The sequence below is a fragment of the Myotis myotis genome, unplaced genomic scaffold, assembly GCF_014108235.1.
Source record: "Myotis myotis isolate mMyoMyo1 unplaced genomic scaffold, mMyoMyo1.p scaffold_m19_p_6, whole genome shotgun sequence".
In the NCBI taxonomy this organism is placed as follows: Eukaryota; Metazoa; Chordata; class Mammalia; order Chiroptera; family Vespertilionidae; genus Myotis; species Myotis myotis.
The window spans coordinates 89,988,082-90,007,097 of NW_023416368.1; the positions used below are offsets into that span (position 1 = coordinate 89,988,082).

The 19,016-nt window shown below is 49.1% G+C and overlaps 1 protein-coding gene across 1 annotated transcript in view; it reads left to right on the plus strand.

The window, feature by feature from the left end:
• SLC39A14 (solute carrier family 39 member 14) overlaps positions 1-19,016 on the plus strand; it is a 48,973-nt gene that overhangs the window by 17,865 nt on the left and 12,092 nt on the right. The window contains exons 2-3 of the mRNA XM_036312829.1: positions 14,646-14,914; positions 17,027-17,213. Coding sequence (XP_036168722.1) covers positions 14,660-14,914; positions 17,027-17,213 — 442 coding nt within the window. The 5' untranslated portion in view covers positions 14,646-14,659. The remainder of the gene's footprint in view (positions 1-14,645; positions 14,915-17,026; positions 17,214-19,016) is intronic.

A 19,016-nucleotide genomic window follows, 5' to 3' on the forward strand; every position in this document is an offset into this window, starting at 1 on the left:
TCATGGGAGGAGGGCTCATTCATTGCTCTGCTGATAATGTTTATGGTCATTGAGAAATCTAAGGTACAGCCTGTGCCATTCTACTGGGGGCCCTGGCCATGTGCCTGTGGCAGTAACTGCACAGAGGCTGAGTGCGGGGTGGGAAGGAGCCACCCCTGGCAGCAGTGGCTCTGGCCCTCTTTGGTGAAGAAACCTGGAGATCTAAGGAGAGCTCTTGATCTTCCCAAGAGTAGTGTATATCGTGGTCACCTAGAGGGCTTTTTAAGACACAGTTTCTGATTCAGCAGGTTTGGGTGGGGCTGAGACTGTGCACTTCCCAGTTCCCAGGTAGTGGTGATGCTGCTGGTCCAGGGACCACACTTTGAGAACCACTTTCCTTAGAGAAATGATGACACAGGAGTCAGCGTCTCTGCTATAGAGGCTGGTGTGGTCAGAGTCTTTGAGGAGGAGTGGGGGCTTCAGGATGGGAGGGTTGTAAAGGTGGAGGCAGTGGAGCACAGGGGCACTGAGGCAGGCAAGGTGGGAGGGAGGCGGGTTGGGGGGGCGCTGCCGGGGCAGGCAGATCAGTGGAACTGCCCTGGGGCCTGGCTCTTGCTGGAGGGAGGTTCACTGTTCCAGGGAACTGGTGCGTGCCTCTGCCTGCTGTGCTGTCTTATCAAGGCTCATGTAGGAAGCGCCTGCCTCACCTCCGGGGGGAGCCTGGGGCTCGGCTCAGAGCATTCTTCTGCCCCTTTTCGGGAAGACGGGATCATAGAGAGACTTCTTGTGAGAAGCCCTTGGTGGCAGATTCTGCCCCCAGGGTGTTGCTGCCAAGGCGTTGGAGTTGGCATTTATGAATGGCTCTCCTGCTACAGAAAGAGACTGGAGCCAGACGAGGCTCGGGCTGATTCAGGAGACGATGGGGGTGGTCGGTCCTCTCACACTCACCCTGATACTCTGGGTGATGAGGACAGTGAAGGGGCTTGTTTCTCTACTCGTGGCCACTACAGGAGCCTATTCAGTTCCTTAGTGGGAAACGGTGAGGCCAGCAGCCCCAAAAGCAGGGGAGGCCCCGGGCTGCATTGAAGCTGGAGAAAGAAGCCTGGCTCTTTAGACCACTCTTCGTGCTGCGTGCTCCCATCTGGACACCAGAGAGCCTGCTACTTGGATTCTGGCTTCTGTGCTCACCCACCTCAAGGCCATTCTCCACACTGCAGCCACATGGACATGCCAAAACCTCAAATCTGACCATATCTCTACTGAAAAAGATCCCACTGCCCTCCAGACGAAGTCCAGCACCTTGCCAATAACAGGCCCTTCCCTGCCCTGGTGCCTACCGCATCCTCTCGAGTCTGCCTGCTACACTGGACTCTTAAGTTCTCAGATGTGTGTGTTCACAGGTCTTTCCAAATGCAGCTGTGTCTCTCTGGGCCGTTGGTTCCACCCCCTTCACCTTCACCTTCACCTTCACCTTCACCGTCACCTGGCTCACTTTGACCGCCCTTCGGGTCTCTGCTGAAATAATGTTTCCTTTTGGAGGCGTTCCCTGACCCCTGACACTAGGTTTGCCTGTCCCACTGTGTTCTCTGTAGCTTCCTGCACTCCGCCTCATCGTGATCCGTGGTGGGTGGTGTGGGTGGGCTTGCTCACAGGCGCCTCCATGAAGAAAACCGTCTGGCTCACTCCTGTTGTCCTGGCGTGTTTATGAATAGTGCCTCCTTTCACTACCAAGTATGCTACTTGGGATAATGCATTTTAGTCCAGCCCACTAGAAGTAGAGAATCAAAAACTGTACTTTCCAGACATCCTTGCACTAAAATTCACGTGTGACTCTGCCAGTTGCCTGCACTTGACCCAGTCTTAAATGTGTGGCCATCCCCTTCCTCCCGATGGGCTCTGGGACATCCATTTTGCTGGTGTGGATCACGGCAGGGGCGGCATAATTCTGTGCGGGCCGCTTCTTTGTACCATACCTGATGGTGGCAGGGCCCCCGCTCCCTGGCAGCCCAGCTCTGCACTGAGTTTTGGGAGGAGCTCCTGGAAGCTCAGTCTGTTTCTCCAGCCTTCCTGATGATTCCTAAGCCATTTAATACCTCATACAAATCCCCTTCCTGCTCAGATTGCCCAACTGAACCCTGATCAAAACATAGCCCATGTCATCATTGCTCTTGCAAGTCACTTGTTGAATTGTTTTCCCCTTATCTGCGAGGGCAGGTACCAGACATCCCCAGTGCCCAGCATAATTCCTGGTATGAAACTGGTGGGCAATGAGTGTTTGCTAAACGAATGGACTCTTGGACTGAGTTTGTAAGTCTGGTAGGTGTAGCTAGCTTTTACTAGTAGTTCAGTGAGTATAGGTGAAACGGAAGGAATGGAGGTTATTTAGTATAGGGCAGTGGTCGCCAACCGGTGGTCCACGGATCACTGGTGGTCCGAGAGGTCGGAAAGGTTGGCGACCACTGGTCTAGAGAAGAAGAGTAATAAGGGTCATGACAACTGACTTCAGGGTTAAAGTTGGTCTATGGGCCCTGGAGAGTTAGAATCCCTGTGGGTGGGAGGAGGTGCTGAGCTCCTGATCCTCATCCAGCCGGGCTTCCCATCTTCCAGCAGACATTCTCTGCTCGCCCCTCTTTTTTTTTTTTTTTTAGTTTTATTCATTTCAAACAGGCCGGATCTGGCCCGTGGGCCGTAGTTTGCCCACGGCTGGACTAGACCATATGTTTTGCTTATTAATTTGACCCTGAATAACAAGCCAGGGAGTTTGCTTCAAATGGGTGATGTAAGTGGTAGATGTGCACAGTACCAAGATTCCTAAGCCACATGCTGGGCCCCGTGGCCTGACAAACAGGAGTGGACTTACAAGGACAGCAGGTCAGAATTTTGTAACTGAGTGTCTGGGAAATGTTGATGGGTGAATGATGAGAATCAGGGTGATTCTCGCCATGCCTCTGGCGGAGGGAGGGCTGTGGGTGGGGTATTTGGCTGGCTACTGCTCACTGGGCTGCCTGGCGCAGGCAGTTAGTTTTGGAAGACTTCTTTGCTTTGTCAAGCCCAGGCTCCGGCTGGAACAGGGCAGCCAGGCAAATGCACTCCCTCTGTCCCCTACTGTCCTCACTGGGGCTCAGCATGTGGCTAAATCAGCCATCCCTGCTGTCTGTGCCGCTGCCCTGGGCTGACTCCAGTCTCTGCCCTCCCTCTCACAGGCACTGATACACGCAGTGGGGAGCTCAGTAAATATTGGTCAGTGAGCAGCAGGCTGCTGGTTCTAATTTTGTTCCCTGCTTCTGGGTCACCACTAATTTTTTTTTAATGTTTTCTCATCCTATCCCTCCCAGCAACATGAGGTTTCATGAGGAGAGTAAGTGAGCTGCTGTCTCTAGGCACCCCTGCCCTCTCCCCCTGGCAGCCCTCCTGTGCTGCCCCCGAAATCTCCCACGCTGGGCGGCCATTGACTGGGCCAAAGCTTGAGGCTGAGGTTCTGAGGGTGGGCCCTGGGAGAAGAGAGCACGTCCTTTTGGGGTGTGCTGGAGAGCAGTTAGATGGGAGGCCAAAGGAGGCAGGAAGAGAAAGGGCCCATTGAACCCTGGGCTGCTTGGCCTGGCTTTTAAGCTGTAATATTTGCACTGTGCTTGGGAGGGGTTGTAGCCTGTCTGGGAGGAGAGTGGCCTCCTGACCATGCTCATTAGGGGGGTGTGGAGGTCCACAGGATGGGTAGTTTTTCTCAAAGCCTTTTGGACTCCAGAGAGCCTGTAGGGCGATCGTGACGAGCCCTGGGCTGGAGCTGTGAGACTGCTGATTCTCCTGGGTCAGCTGGGACTTGCACCGATGGCTGCATCATTAGTTGACCAGCAATACTGGGAATATACTAATCTTTGTAGAACACTTGGCAGTTTTTGTTTTTAACTGTGTTAGTTATTGCTTTTCCCATGTCTAGGTTTTGTACCATATTTAGAAAATTCTCCCTACCTCCTTGATTATAAAAATAGTCAACCATGTTTTTTATAATGCCATACCCTCACCACCCATTGGGACACATCAGTGATTTGAGGTAAAAAAAAATAATAATAATAATAATACTAACCAAAACACTCCAAAATTTCGTCACTCAGAAATATCACTAATACTAGGTAGACATTACAGCAGATAATCTTCCAAGCATACTCAGAAACAGATATAGAAAGGTAGATACAAAAACCATAGCAAAATTAAAGGAATTATTAAGCTTTAAAGAAATGTATTTTTCATAAGAGAGGTTATTTCCTCAAAGACCCCACTAAGGTTAGGGGGGAAAAAAAAAGACCTTGTGCCATGGCCAGTGTAGCTTGGTTGAGTGTCGCCCCGTTCACTGAAGGGTCACTGGTTTGATTCCTGGTTGGGGTACATGTCCTGATTGCAGGCGCGGTTCCCAGTAGGGGGCATGAAGCAGCTATTCTGTGTTTCTCTCCATCTCCCTTCCTCTCTCTCTAAAATGAATAAAAATATATTTAAGAAAAATAAGACCTTGTGAGTCATCGCTATAATTACTTGTTTCCATTTTAAACACTATTGATTGACTCTTTGCCATGAAAAATGAAGACATTACTATTTTCACATTTTTTCTCATTTCCTTTCTTCCCTTCTCTTGTTTTTACTATATTATTAAATTGTCCATTTTTATAACATTTAGGTTCTTTCCTAGAACCATAATCCCCATAGTTGTTTTTAAAAAATTGTTTAAAATATGTTTTTATTGATTCTAGAGAGAGAAGAAGGGAGAGGGAGAGAGAGGGGAACTAGGGTGTGACAGAGAGTAACTGCACGGCCGCCTCCCGCACACACCCTAACTGGGGAGTGAGCCCCCAACCTGGGCATGTGCCGTGACTGGGAAGGGAACCATCAACCTTTTGGCCCACGGGACTACACTCAGCCAACTGAGCCACACCAGCCAGGGCCCCCATAGTTTTTATTATTTCTTATTTAAAGGGTTTATTGCTTACCATCAGTCATCTTATCATGGTTTCTGCATTCCTGGGCTCCTTTTTAAAAATGTATTACTTAGCTGCATTTCATGTTGGTTGAGAATAATATCCGTGGTTCATATTTTCTTTTCTCTTAGAATTGTGTAAACATTGTTGCATTTTCTTGTGATCCTGAATGTTGCTATGAGGAAGATGAGGGCAGCCTGAATTTTCTGCCACTTAAAATAAGTTTAGTATGTTTAACAATTTTTGTAATAAAATATTTTGGTGCAAAAAAAAAAAATGTTTCCTCTGGATGCCTGAAAAGGTCTCTTACAGTTCAGTAGCTTAACTGAACTGTCTGTGTTGAGCATTCTGTCTGCATCACATTTTTGTGGAATACAATGTATTATTTAAATCTTTAGATCCTGGTTTTTTCTTTTCGTTTCAGGGAAATCTTGTATTTATCTTGAAATGTACCCTCTATTCCATCCTTGGGTTCTCTATTTCAGAAACACCAATTAATCACCCCTGTGCTGATCTTGTTACAGTCACATGCCCCATGACGACATTACGTTCAATGCATGACTGCATATATGACAACGCTTCCCTAAGATTATAAGCTGAAAAGTTCCTGTTGCAGCATCGTGACGTTGCAGTGCAATTGCTTACAGTGTTCTGTACAATAGCATGCTGTATGGTTTGCAGCCTGGGAGCTGTAGGGGAAGAGGATTTGTCACCCCAAAATATGTTCTTTGGCACAAGGATTATTTTAGGCTGGTTAATTTAAGGAGCAGCACACATGTGAAAAGCTCTGAAAACCAGGTAGAAGTGACCTTTTGTAAAGGACAGTCACACTTGTAAGGGAGCCCTTCATTTGTTAGGGTGCCTCCCTCACTGTACCCGGAAGAGGGGGGTGACCTTATCTCCAGAAACTCTTATCAGTGCAGAAGGCGTCTGCGTCTGCATAACAGCAACCCTACCCTGGTTTACTCTGCTTTGCCTGGCAACTCCCATAATTGACTCCCCCACCCCCAGCATCTTTTTTATTTTTTTTATCTATGAGAGAGAGAGAGAGACATCAATTTGCTGTTCCACTTAATTATGCATTCATTGGTAGTTTCTTGTATGTGCCCTGGCTGGGGAGCCAACCTGCAACCTTGGCGTATTGGGATGACGCTAACTAACTGAGCAACCCGACCAGGGCTCCAACGTATTCTTCTGTCTTCACCTAAAGGTGGTATTTAAGGTGGTGGCTTCAGCTATTTGGGTGAGTTACTGCAGTTTAACTGGGTCTCTCCCAAAATTATTTTTCCTCCCTACAGAGCAGTAGCCTATACCATGTAGGTTTGTGTAAGTACTAGTACATTCTGTGATGTTCACAATGACGAAATTGCCTAATGACACGTTTCTCAGAATGTATGTCTGTCGTTAAGCCGCACATGACTGTATTTGTTTCAGTTTGTCTTAAACTTCTGCGTCCACTGTGATCTCAAACCTTCCTCTGTCAGTATTTTCCTTTGAAATTACTGATAGAATTTTGATCTGTTCATTATAATTTATTCTTCGGGGCTACTGTCTTGTTTTTGAGTAGCCTGCACCTCCTTTTATCTCGTGCGCGAGCTGTGTATTGCATCACATTCTGATTGAGTTACTCTGCACTGTGAGGCAGTCGTGGGGAGCTAGGTCGCACTTTCAGTTGGCATCTTTGTCTTTTGCAGGGTTGGCGTGCTGTTTCTTTTCATGTTCATGCTGGTGCTCTCTCGCTCTGGCTCCAAAATAAGACATGGCTTTCTTCCCAGCACGTTGAGGTAGATTTGACTCCATCCCCACCAAGGCAGTGCTGAGAGCTGGGTATTTGTGACCTGTTTTGTAGCCTGGATGAACGAGGACTGTGGGTGTGAGGAGGGGAGATGGAGTGTCTTCTGTTCTGGGATTTGGGTAACAGCCCCCGTGGTGTGGCTCGGCCCACTTATTTAGGGGCGTGCTCCGTTTCTCTTGGAGGCAGAGGAAAACTCAGTTTTCCCTCAGTTCATTCAGTATGTGCCTCAGAGCCCTGCTTTCCCTCAGAGAGCCAGCCCATTGTTCTTTGAATTTCACCTATTTGGTGTTCTTCCCAGCAGCTTTCCCCAGTACTCCCTATATTGAGGGAGGAAACATTGGCAATTTTCCATTCCCACCCACCTCCCCATTTGGGAGAAGTTGGAATTCTCATGGTCTGCTTTCATTACCATGGCTTCAGGTCTGGGCCTGGCAAGGAGGCTAGGAGATGAGCCGGGCTAGGAGGCTAGGTACAGTGGTCGGCAAACTGCGGCTCTTTGGCCCCTTAAGTGTGGCTCTTCCACAAAATACCGACTTCTGCGCATGGGCCATGAAGTTTCAATCGCACTGTACATGCGCGCCCGCACGTGGTATTTTGTGGAAGAGCCACACTCAAGGGGCCAAAGAGCCGCATGTGGCTCGCGAGCCGCAGTTTGCTGACCACTGGGCTAGGAGATGAGCCGTGCGGGATGCCTCCACATTCCTTTCCTCGCCTGTGGTTTTGAAGTTATTCTATCAGAGTTTGCCCATCTCTTTGTTTGGCTGCTCTTGGTGACTGTTTTTCTTGCTTGCTTTTTATACAATTTTTTTTTTTTTTTACTCAAATGTTAATTATCAGGGGAAGGAAATTTTTGATGCCATTTCAATTCTCCATCTTACCTCAGAAATCTTTATCTTTATATAGTGTTTCAGCATTCTTTAACTTCCTTACTCACACCCCCGAGGGTTTGTTTTCCTCTTTCCAAAATGAGGAAACAAACCTGGTGAGGTCAGTGAGTTGCGTGGAGTCGCTGCAAACTGGACTTCGCACACCAAGCCCATGGCCTTCTGCCGCCAGAGTTGGTGCTGCCCTAGTTAGTGTCACCCCCTGAGCCCAGCGAGGTGAGTGCCGGATTTCTGATTCCTCAGGACCTCCGCCTCGGCCCGAGGCCTGGCTGCGTCCGTCGCCTGCAGGTTTCAGGGATTTTTGATGTCTCCCCAGGGAGGCTCAGGAATGTTGCCCCTGGACTCACTCAGGGCCATCGGCCTTTGGGAATGTCCACTGGGGAGATGGTCCTGTTAGGTTGACAAGTCCCAGCCCTCTGATAGGGTGGGGTGGGACAGTGGAAAGACCAGTCTACTTGGCGGTCTGCAGAGATGAGCTGTTGGTGGGAAAGAACCCCAGAGGGGTAGGAGCTGCCTTGTAGTAGTTGGTTGTGTCGTTGATGCTCCCAGCCCTGGAGGAATGTGAGGAGGCCACAGGTGTCTCAGAGACATCAGCTGTCTGTCCTGAGAGGAAGTAAAAGAACTAGACACCTCTTTAAAAAGAAAAAAATATATACACTGGGTGGCCAGATTATTTTACCGGCCAGATTATTATGACCACCCCATCAGTACTTTGTTGGGCCACCTTTTGCCTTCAATACTGCGGCGATTCTTCTTGGCATTGACTTCACGAGATGTTGAAAGGTGATGCGAGGAATCTGACACCATGCCTGATGAATAGCACTGTCCAGTTCTGTGAGATCTGATGGTTGTGGAACCAGCTGCCTGATGGCTCTTTGAACTTCGTCCCACAAATGCTCAATTGGATTGAGACCTGGTGATTGTGGGGGCCACCTAAGCAAGGTAAAGTCTCCCTCATGTTCTTGAAACCACTCCTGCACAATACGAGCAGCGTGGCATGGCGTATTGTCTTGTTGAAAGAAGCCATCTCCATTGGGATACACCATCAACATGATAGGATGAACCTGATCAGCAAGGATACTTAGATACGTTGTACTATTCAAACGTTTATAATGATCTGGCTCTCTAGCAACTTCAGCGGGAAACTATAGCTAATTTGCCTACAAACGTCACATGGTCATAATAATCTGGCCACTCAGTGTATACACACACACACACACACACACACACACACACACACATTTTTATTGATTTCCAAGAGGAAGGGAGAGAGAGAGAGAAATATCAATGATGAGAGAATAATTGATCGGCTGCCTCCTGCTCGCCCCCTACTGGGGATTGAGTCCACAATCGGGCATGTACCCTGACCAGGAATCGAACTGTGACCTCCTGGTTCATAGGTTGACACTGAACCACTGAGCCACGCCAGTGGGGTAACTACATACCTCTTTTATGTTCTTGGGATTTCAAGTATGGATGAAGACAGTTGATAGGAAGCTCAGGATGATTCACTGAGGCCAGTCAGAAGTGGGACCAGCACTCTGGGAACATCATTCATATCACTACAGCATCCCCTTCTTCCCACATGCTCACTACAACCCCTCATCCACCCCTCCAGCCCCCAGGGTCATTATTTGGTGTAGCAGCCAGCCTTTTCTCAACTTTATATAAAGTGCTATGAAAAGACCAAATTCAGATTGCCCTTGCATGGATTGCTACCCCAGCCGCCTGAGACCGCAGCTGAAGAGTGCTAGCGTTGTAATTTATTGTGCTCCCCTATAGCCCATACTTTGAGGGGGAACCAACTCAACATATTGGGTAGGATTTCAAACACATGTCTTACCCATTTTCTGTGGTTTACCAGTTGGCCTTGGAAACAGTTATGCCTTAGCCAAGTTTGTCTCTGGAGCATTAAAAAATTTTTTTAAACACGTTTTTATTGATTTCAGAGAGGAAGGTATAGGGAGAGATAGAAATATCAGTGATGAGAGAGGATCATTGATCAGCTGCTTCTTGCATGCCCCCTACTGGGGATCAAGCCCACAACCCCAGCACGTGTCCTGACAGGGAATGGAATCATGACCTCCTGGTTCATAGGTCGATGCTCAACCATTGAACTACACCAGCTGGCTGTCTCTGGAGCATTTGATCTTAACTTCCACATGTCATTCCTGGCCCCAGAGGAATCTGAGAATAGTGGACTAGCTAGTCAGCTGGTGGTCAGGGAAGGGAGTGGATGTTTTGAGGCCTAGCAGCTCCCAGGCCCCACAGGTCTCTGCTGCCTGTTCTACTCACATCCATGTCCACCCTCTGGACCAAGTATCATGGCATGTCACTACTTTGTCACCCCAAAGAGAAGTAAATGTTTGTTCCCCTCTGAAAGGGGAGTGGGCATAGAAAGAATGCAGCATGGTGAGTCCAGCAGTCAGGTGTGTCCACAGGACAGAGTGCAGCTTCTAAGATGAGGCATTTCTAGACCAAGTGAAGGTGACGGGCATGTGCAGTTCTGATTTCGGAGCCTCCAAGATGGTAAGGGCACCTCTGAAGTTCCACAGAGGGTCGGGCTTCCTCATAGGTCTTTCATTCCCCCCAGACCCCCAAGGATTGGGTCTAGCGCCTTGGAGATTGAGCTAAGGCACTAAAATAATTGACTTCTTTGAACCCAAGCCGAGTGAACAAAGGAATGGGGAAACTGCAGCTTCTCTTTAGTGGGAGAGCCTGGTCTTCTGAGCCAATGGCACCCTCAAGCCTTTGTCTCTCCAACTTCCTTTAAAAAAATTTTTTTTTATTGATTTTTTTACAGAGAGGAAGGGAGAGGGATAGAGAGTCAGAAACATCGCTGAGAGAGAAACATCGATCAGCCGCCTCCTGCACGCCCCCTACTGGGGATGTGCCCGAAACCACGGTCCATGCCCTTGACTGGAATCGAACCTGGGACCCTCAGTCTGCAGGCCGACGCTCTGTCCACTGAGCCACACCTGTTAGGGCTCTCCAACTTCCTTTGATGCCCTGTCCCACATGCTCTTCTTACTACTCCTGGAAGGTGTCCTTGAGGGCAGTGGGCTCAGCTCCTTGGGAGGACTGCAGCGGCCCACCGGCCCGCCCATTTCCATGGCCTTAGTAGACCCGGCTTCCTCCTGCAGCTGGGGCCACACGGCAAGGACTTGCCCAACTGCACCATCCAGCTATACCAAGAGCTGTGTGTGTGTTTGGCCTCTCTTCTTTCTTTTTAGAAACCTTTTTTCTAAGAATAACTTGTAGGTAAAGGGAAGAAAAATCTGCATTGGAGCGGGAAGCTTTCCTTCTCGTGTCTGCCAGAAGTCCGGGGTCACTTGGATTTGCAGTGTCTTGAGCAACTCCCAGGTGCCTGGACCAGACTTCTTACTACCCTCCCGTTGTTATTAGGCTCTGGGGGGTGGGCTACGTCAGAGTGCTGGCCAGGCAGGAAGGCTCCCCTTGCTGAATCTACCCACCCGCTCCAGGCTGCCATGGCCCCTGGGGTCAGTGAAGAACCAATACTCAATAAATGCTGACCTTGACATGAATACCAATCCAGGTAGAGCTAAAATTCATGCTTGAAGAGATTTTTATATTTGTTTTTTTCTGACGTTTTGAAGTTGCTACAGATAAATTTGAGAATTATAGCTAAAGTAGAACAGTTGTTTTTGTGGAAGTGGTTCTATAGAAGGAGCCCTACAATACAGGCCAGCTGCTGAGGCGTATCTGGGGGTTCCTCTACACCGGTGCTTCCTGGGCTGATAGGAGCTGGGGCCCGTCTGCCCAGAGGATGCAGGATTTTGTGGGTCTTCATGGGAGCCAGGGTGTGTATTTTTGTGTCTCTATCCAGCAGGGATAGTGGTTAAGAGTGCTCTGGCTTTAGTGTCCTTCAGACCTGGCTTCCTTCCATGAAAAATTTAGTTTCTGGCTTCACTGCTCTATTTGCTGGCAATGGATCACGTTTCCTAATCTCTGAACCCGTCTCCTCATTTAGTATAAGTGTCCCGATTCTCTTACAGGAATCATGAACATCAGTGCAAAGCAAGGTGCACACGGGTAGCGCTAGCTGCCTCTCTGCCTGGCTGCCTCTCCTAAGTCCACGCAGCTCTTCATTTTGACAGTCCAAGTCGACCCTTAGACAGACGGGTGTGGTCAGGCGGAGAACAGCTTTCTTCGTACAGTGGGGTTTAGCCATTTTGGGCTAAGATCCACCCTGCACACCGTAATTTAACTTTTGGTTCTTGGTGGAGATTTGAGAGTTGTTAGTCTCAAAGTAACACTTTTACGAAGCATCGTTTTTGTGATACCCAATCCATTCGTTTGCGTGACTCGAAGTATATTCCATAAAGAGTGATGCTTTGTGCCTCAGATTCTGTGTATGCCCCATACCGCCTGGAATGTCCCAGATGTGCTTGCGGTCAGGGACTTGTGTGATGTGTGCGCCACAGGCCTGGAATAAATAAAGTCAGCCAAAGGGATATTTCTGTTAGCAGCTCAGTGTCTGGGCTGAGAAGGAGTCAAAGTAGAAGAACTCTGCTAATTGTAAGTCTTAAAGTAATAGCCACACTTCATTGAGTGCTTTCTAAAGCCCATGCACTCAGTAGACTTATCGCAGCTCATTGCAGTAAATCTTCACAGTAACCCAATGAGTGCTACCAAGTTTATAGACGAGAGAACCAAAGTGTGGAGAGGAGCCAAAGTAACTTGGCCAAGGTCACTCTGGGTAAGCAGTATTGCGGGAATTCAAGCTAGGTCTTTCTGACACCAAAGGCCGTCGCTGGTCTGGGTGTTTCTAGAATGTTGACGCTGGTTAATACCTCACCAGAGATCACACAGCCGGTAAGGGGCAGATCCGGGATGCAAACAGGCCTGCTCTGAGCTGTTGTAGGCGGCCGGAACGGCACTAGGTGTCTGGCCAGTGGGGTCAAACCTAACTTTGGTTCTGCAACCTTGGTAGTTGGGTTCTGGCTAGGAAAAAATTCAGAGCCAAGACCCAAACTGTAAGAGAATATTTATTTATAAAATCACAGAGGTAGAAAAAGTAATTCCTAGAAGAAAAGGGCTTAGGAAACAAGTTACAGAGGTAAAGGAAGGGCCCTTGGAGCTTGGGAGTGAGGAAGCTAATGGTAACTTGCCTGGGGCAGGGAAGGGAAAGGGACAGGGAAAGGGAGAGGCACTGGGTCCTCTGTCCTAAGGGTTTTGAGGGTGGAGATTTATGGGGAGGTCCCAGGGGAAGATCTCAATAGCATATTCAGCAGTTTTCCAGGGGTGTCCTTTCAGGGTTGTGGTCTCCACTGATTGGCCGGCACCAGCGCAGGGGGTCATTGTCCAGTGCAGCTGGTCCTGAGGACAGCTGTGGCCGGTTCTGTTGCTTATCTGGGCCTGGAGCTAAATAAAATATGACTGAGGTCTAGATGTTATCTCTAGGGAGGAAAGGTCAGGGGGTCCAAACCGCATGACCAGCAAATATGCTGGGGGAAGAAAGGTCACCCTACGGGGCAGGTCCCCCCCTACAATCGGTTGTCCCTTGCTAAGCACCTGGGGGTTGTCCACCCAGGTGACCTTCTGTACCTGGCCCATCGTCCTTGCTCTGCTCATGTCTGTCTAACTGCCCACCACAGAACCACTCTGCTGTGTAGCTCCTCTGTCGCAAGCAGAGGCTGGAGGTGGAGTGACCCACAGCGAGGCCTCATGGTTAGGGAGGCGTGGAAACTACTGCCGTGACTGGGTCCTGGGTCTGGATTAAGTAGGAGCCTCCTTTTCCCTTCCTGATGTTTATTTCACTAATTAAATTATAACTGTAAGAAGGGAAATGATTTAACAAATGAAAAATCGTGTGTCCTACTGTCTTAAAGCTTTCATTTTTCTTTGTTCCTTCTCAGTTCCTTTTTTTTTTTTTTTTAAATATGTTTTATTGATTTTTTACAGAGAGGAAGGGAGAGAGATAGTTAGAAACATCGATGATGAGAGAAACATCGATCAGCTGCCTCCTGCACATCTACTGGGGATGTGCCCACAACCCAGGTACATGCCCTTGACCGGAATCAAACCTGGGACCTTTCAGTCCGCAGGCCGATGCTCTATCCACCGAGCCAAACCGGTTTCGGCCCTTCTCAGTTCTTAACTCTGCTACATAATTGTTTTTCTTCTTAACGTTAAATTTCACCCTAACACATCTTTCTGCCTGTAGCCTTTTTGTTTTTGAATTGCTCTGTGACTGTAAATTCTGGAAGTAGAATTACAGATTCAGAGGATTTAAATACTTCTATTATCATAGCTTTTCAAGAGTCACATTATTTTATAGCCACCAGCCGCATCTTCTTTGGTTGTTCAGCCTCACTAACTTTTGGTTTTATATTTTTTTAAAAAATCTGTGTTGCTATTTTAATAAGTTGCAGTAGCATTATCCATCGTTTCCATTTGTACTCTTAACAAACCAGAGAGACTGCATGTTTTCCATGTGTGTGTCCCTAATTTAGGTAGGATAGAAGTAAACCTTTGTCATATTTGATGGCACGTATTTTTCCCAGTCTGTTTTTTCTTATTTTAGTGGTAGTATTAATTTTTTAGGTTATTTTGGAGAATTTCAAACATATACAAAAGTAGACTGAATAGTATAACGAGTTGCCATCTACATATCACTTAGGTTCAGCAATGACCAACTCATGTCCCATTTTGTCTCATCTGTACTCCCATGCCAGTACTCCTCCTTAATTATGTGGAAGCAAATCCCAGATACTGTTTAATCCAAGATTATTTCTGTATCTTTAAAAGATAAGGACTTTAAAATTGTGCTTATTTATTTATTGACTCTAGAGGGGGGTGGGGGAGGGAGGAACAGAGAGAAACATCAGCTTGTTGTGCCACTTGTTTATGCATTCATTGGTTGATTTTTGTATGCGCCTTCAATGGGGATCCAACCCACAATCTTGGCGTCTCAGGATGATGCTCTAACTGAGCTACCTGGCCGGGGCTGAGAGGTAGGTTTTTTAAACCTCACCTTCATCTGCCTTTTTGTTCTTGCAGGGTTACTGATCACCATGAAGCTGCTACACCCTGGCTGCTTCCTGCTGACCCTACTCAGCTTATGGACAGCTGCTCCTGAAACATATGCTGTGTCCACGGGGACGCCAGCCATCAGTGCCGCCTCTTTCCTGCAGGACCTCATGCATCGCTATGGGGAGGGTGACAGCCTCACTCTGCAGCAGCTAAAGGCCCTGCTCAACCACCTGCATGTGGGAGTGGGCCAGGCCAATGTCACCCAGCCCCTACAGGGACAGAGGAACCTGTCCATGGTAAGGCTCCCTGCTCTGCTCAGCACTCTGCTCTCAGGGCTCACAGTCCAGTCAGGCACAGGAGCTGAGCTGCTGGAGCAGGGACTTGGGGTAGGCAAACCTTGATGACACAGCAGAAGCCAGCTCTTCCCGTTGCCTGCGTCAGCAAGTCTGAATCTCCAGCTGCGCTGCCTTCCCACCTGCATGGGTGTTTTTAAGCCATTACCAAAGGGTAGCAGGAATTGGGGTTCTCAGCCCTCCAGGCTCTTCCTTGCAGCTGCACTTAGATCACCCGGAACTGCTGGAGCTCCCAAGACAGCTAGCATTTCCAACAGAGTTTGTAGATTACAAAGCCCTGCGTCCTCTCTCCTAGTTGAGCCTCACAGCACCTCTAGGTGCGGATGGAAAATCTTTAGTCTATGGGACAGAACACTGAGGGTCCCATAGTGACATCCTGGAGGGACTGGGACTAAGGCCCAGGTCTTTGGCTTCTGTCTCCTTGTTCTTTCTCCCACATCATCTTGGCTAATCTGCATCTAAGGCTATTTGAGGCAGCCAGGTAGACGTCAGCCAGCACTTGCTTTATATCTGTTTTGTTTCCTATGCTGAGTGTTGTGAGAAATAGAGAAAAATTGAAACGGGACAACGAATGGGTCCAGACTGCCTGTCACTACTTGAGCCAGTTAAGCAGCCACCAGGGGAGAGCAGTAGGTCATCCACAAAGATCTGCTCTAACCGCCTACCCCCATAAGCCAGCTGCTTATATTGGGTAGAAGGACAAAGATTACATGGGGAAGTAGGCAAAAGGAATAAGAATGGGTATAATGGTTACAGATCACAGGGAAAGCAGCTGGAGTAGAGGGTTTGGGGGTTGCAGAGGGCGGGCACCTCCGGAACTCCATTGTTTCTCTTGGCAGCAAGGTTGTTAATCTTTCCATGATGATAGGCAAGGAGAGTAAATGCAGGGTTAACTCCCAGGTCCAGGGGCATACAACTTCCAGCCAGGTCAGAATGTGCTTTCTTAAATGAGAACAAATCATGGTTAACAGAGCATGATGAATATTTCTTATAACTATAGCTAGTCCCCACTATTCTCTCTCTCCCTCCTGCCCCTAACAAAATGAGTCATGTTTAGGGGGTTTATTGTCAAGATGGGGAACTCAGCCAATGAGAACAAAGTTAGCTGATATTGACATGAAGCATTAAATGCTGTGGATTGGACAGTCCTTGTAGGATTAAAGAATGAGAACGGGAGATGAGTGTGCGCTAGAACAGTCCAGGCAGGTCTGAGGGGAGGTGTCCTGGAGCTTCGCCTTGAAGGAGAGATCAGGGGCCCATGTGGCCTGGACACAGAACCACAGGGGCGTGGTGAGTGTCTGCGTTGGTGAGGAGGCCGCCGTCGGGGCTGATGCAGCCTGACCCCAGAGGCTTCCTGGCACAGCAGCAGTGTCTTGGGGTCAGTGGACTCCTCAGCTTTGAAGGCCCAGAAACTCCCTTGTCCACACACCCACAAGGCTGATTCTAGACATAGACCCACGTAAATCCAAACTCAGATAAAGACTGACATGTATGAAGTATATTGAGAAGGAAAACTGCCGTGTTTCATAGGAACAGTGTGTGAGAACAACTCCCCTGCTGCCTCCCAAGGGGATGGAGAGTTCATGGCCAATGGCCACTGACTACTGGCTGCCCCCCCCCCCCCCCGCCCTTCCCATCCTTAATAGCTCTGGAGAAGTATCTGGAATCTGCATTTTAATAGGATAGTTCCCTGGGCTATTGTGATGTGCAGCCAGATTTGCTATCGGGTTCAATCTGTATCTTAAGGTGTACAAATAGGCTCATGTTTTCTAGAAAGTACATCCTGGCAAGAATGATTGGAATTTAGTTTCTTCCAGAATCTCTGGGCGGCCCTTACAGATGTTTTATGTGGGGTATGTATATGTATAAACCCGATGGCTGAGCTCTAAGATAACAGTTTTTCTAGTTGAAGGACCCCCTTGCTCCCACCCCTGTAGATTAGTCTTACAGAATCAGTGATATTTGGACAATTCTTTCTTGGAAGGCTGAGTCGGCCACTGCCTGGAGCAAGGTATGACCAGTTCTAAGGCTCTCTGCCCCTCACCTGTGTTTCAGTGCTTCAGTTCTGGAGCCCTCTTTGCTGCCCACAACCTCAGCAGCCAGTCGCAGATCGGGCGGAGTGAGTTCCAGGACTTCTGCCCCACCATCCTCCAGCAGCTGGACTCCCAGGCCTGCTCCTCTGAGAACCAGGAGGACGAGGAGAACGAGCAGACGGAGGAGGGGAGGCCGAGCACGGTGGAAGGTGAGCTGGGACAGGAAGGCCTGGCCCCCGTGCTTGTCTTCACGCGGACCTCTGCTGATCGAGAGTGCTGCTTGCTCAGTGTGTGACGTGGCCAGCTTATCCACGTCAGGCGGGGTGGATGGGAGTGACGGCGATACTGGTGCCCTTGCACCTGCAGAGCTGGTGGTGCACGTGGTCAGATGGGCCGGTGTGGCCAGTGCATCGCTTAGTGTTGGGCTCTTTGGGCCAGCCCGACCGTGGATTGCTTTTTACGGCCCCTTTGCCACTTTAGTTTTCATGAAACTACAGGGGCCACGCCGGGGCTTTTCATTTAGCATTTCAGACCTTACAGGGTCTGTCTCAGCCCAGCCCGTCCTTCTCCCGCCCCTGCCCAGGACCCCTGCTCCCGCCTCAGGGGACTCACCGTGGCCTGTGAGTGCACGTGACTCCCGCAGGCCCAGATAGCCCTTCTGAGGTGCCGCCATGCTGGTGTGTGCTGCCCACACTGATACCCAGAACAGGCTCCCGGTGCCATGCCTCATTGTTTCCTGCTGTCGTCCTTGAACTCTTAGTCTTTCATGTTTTCACCTGCCTCCATCTGAAAGGTAAGCTGCTTCTGGACAGCAGCTGTGCAGTATTTGTTGAGGCTTCTCCGCAGCACCCAGCAAGAGACGGACTCAGCAAATACCTGCTGCTGGGTTGGTGCATTTCTGTGTGCCCAGACCACAGCTGGATTCAGGGGGGCTGCCCGGGCAGCAGGAGCACCCACTCTCAGTAATGGAGGCCCTCATCTGTTCTTGTTCCTCCACAGTGTGGGGCTTTGGTTTCCTCAGTGTCTCACTGATTAACCTGGCCTCTCTCCTGGGAGCCCTCGTCCTGCCCTGCATGGAGAAAGCGTTTTTCAGCCGTGTGCTCACTTACTTCATCGCCCTGTCCATTGGAACGCTGTTCTCTAACGCGCTCTTCCAGCTCATCCCAGAGGTGCAGTAGAACAGAACGTGCGCGTCCTCTTTCCCAGGGAGTCCACCGAGCCTGCCCCACCCCCCCACATCCTGCCCCCCGCCCTGTGCTCCCAGGCACCTGACAGCTGCCCCCTGACAAATTAACTTCTCCTTCACATCAAGGGACACAAATGAGTCTGACTTTGGATCTCAAGGGCCTTCTCTCATTCTTGGGGCACCCAGGTGTACTTTGGCCCCCTCAGGGGATGTCAGGTGCAAGGCGCTTAGCATTTGCCCTCCTATGGGGGGTCTCGGCCTCCTGCCTCAGTGCCTTTCCTAAGCCCAGTTGCAGGGCTCAAAAGGAAAGTTGCAGCCGGTGGTCTCCATCCATGCCCTTGGCGCTCTGTTCTAAGTAGAGGCCCTCACAGTGCTCAGGGGTGGCCACCAAGAGATTATCCATCTGGAACGAGGCAGAAGTAAGAGGTTACGAGCTAATAAGTAGAACTGGCCTAAAAGGTGAGCAATCCTTTTTTTTTTTTTTTTTTTAAAGCAGGCCACAATTTGTAGCAGAGAGCCGAACGTAGAACAAAGGCTTTCCACCCAAACAAACGAAACGAAAATTACAAGATAAAGGAGAAGGGGCCCTCCATCCTTCCTGCCTTGCATCTTGACTTTCTCCTGATAGGACTGGCTTCCTGGTGCCCTTACCTGACTGTTTGGAAATGTTTAATTTTGTTTTTTAATTGTGACCACTGAGGAGCTGAAAGAAATAAGACCCAGGTTGACAGTCTGCCCCCTTTGTCAGCTCAGGCAGGAAAGTTGATTATGCGGGGGACCTCCTTTGGGGATGGTCTTTCTGTTCTTTTTTAAGTTTTTTAAAAAT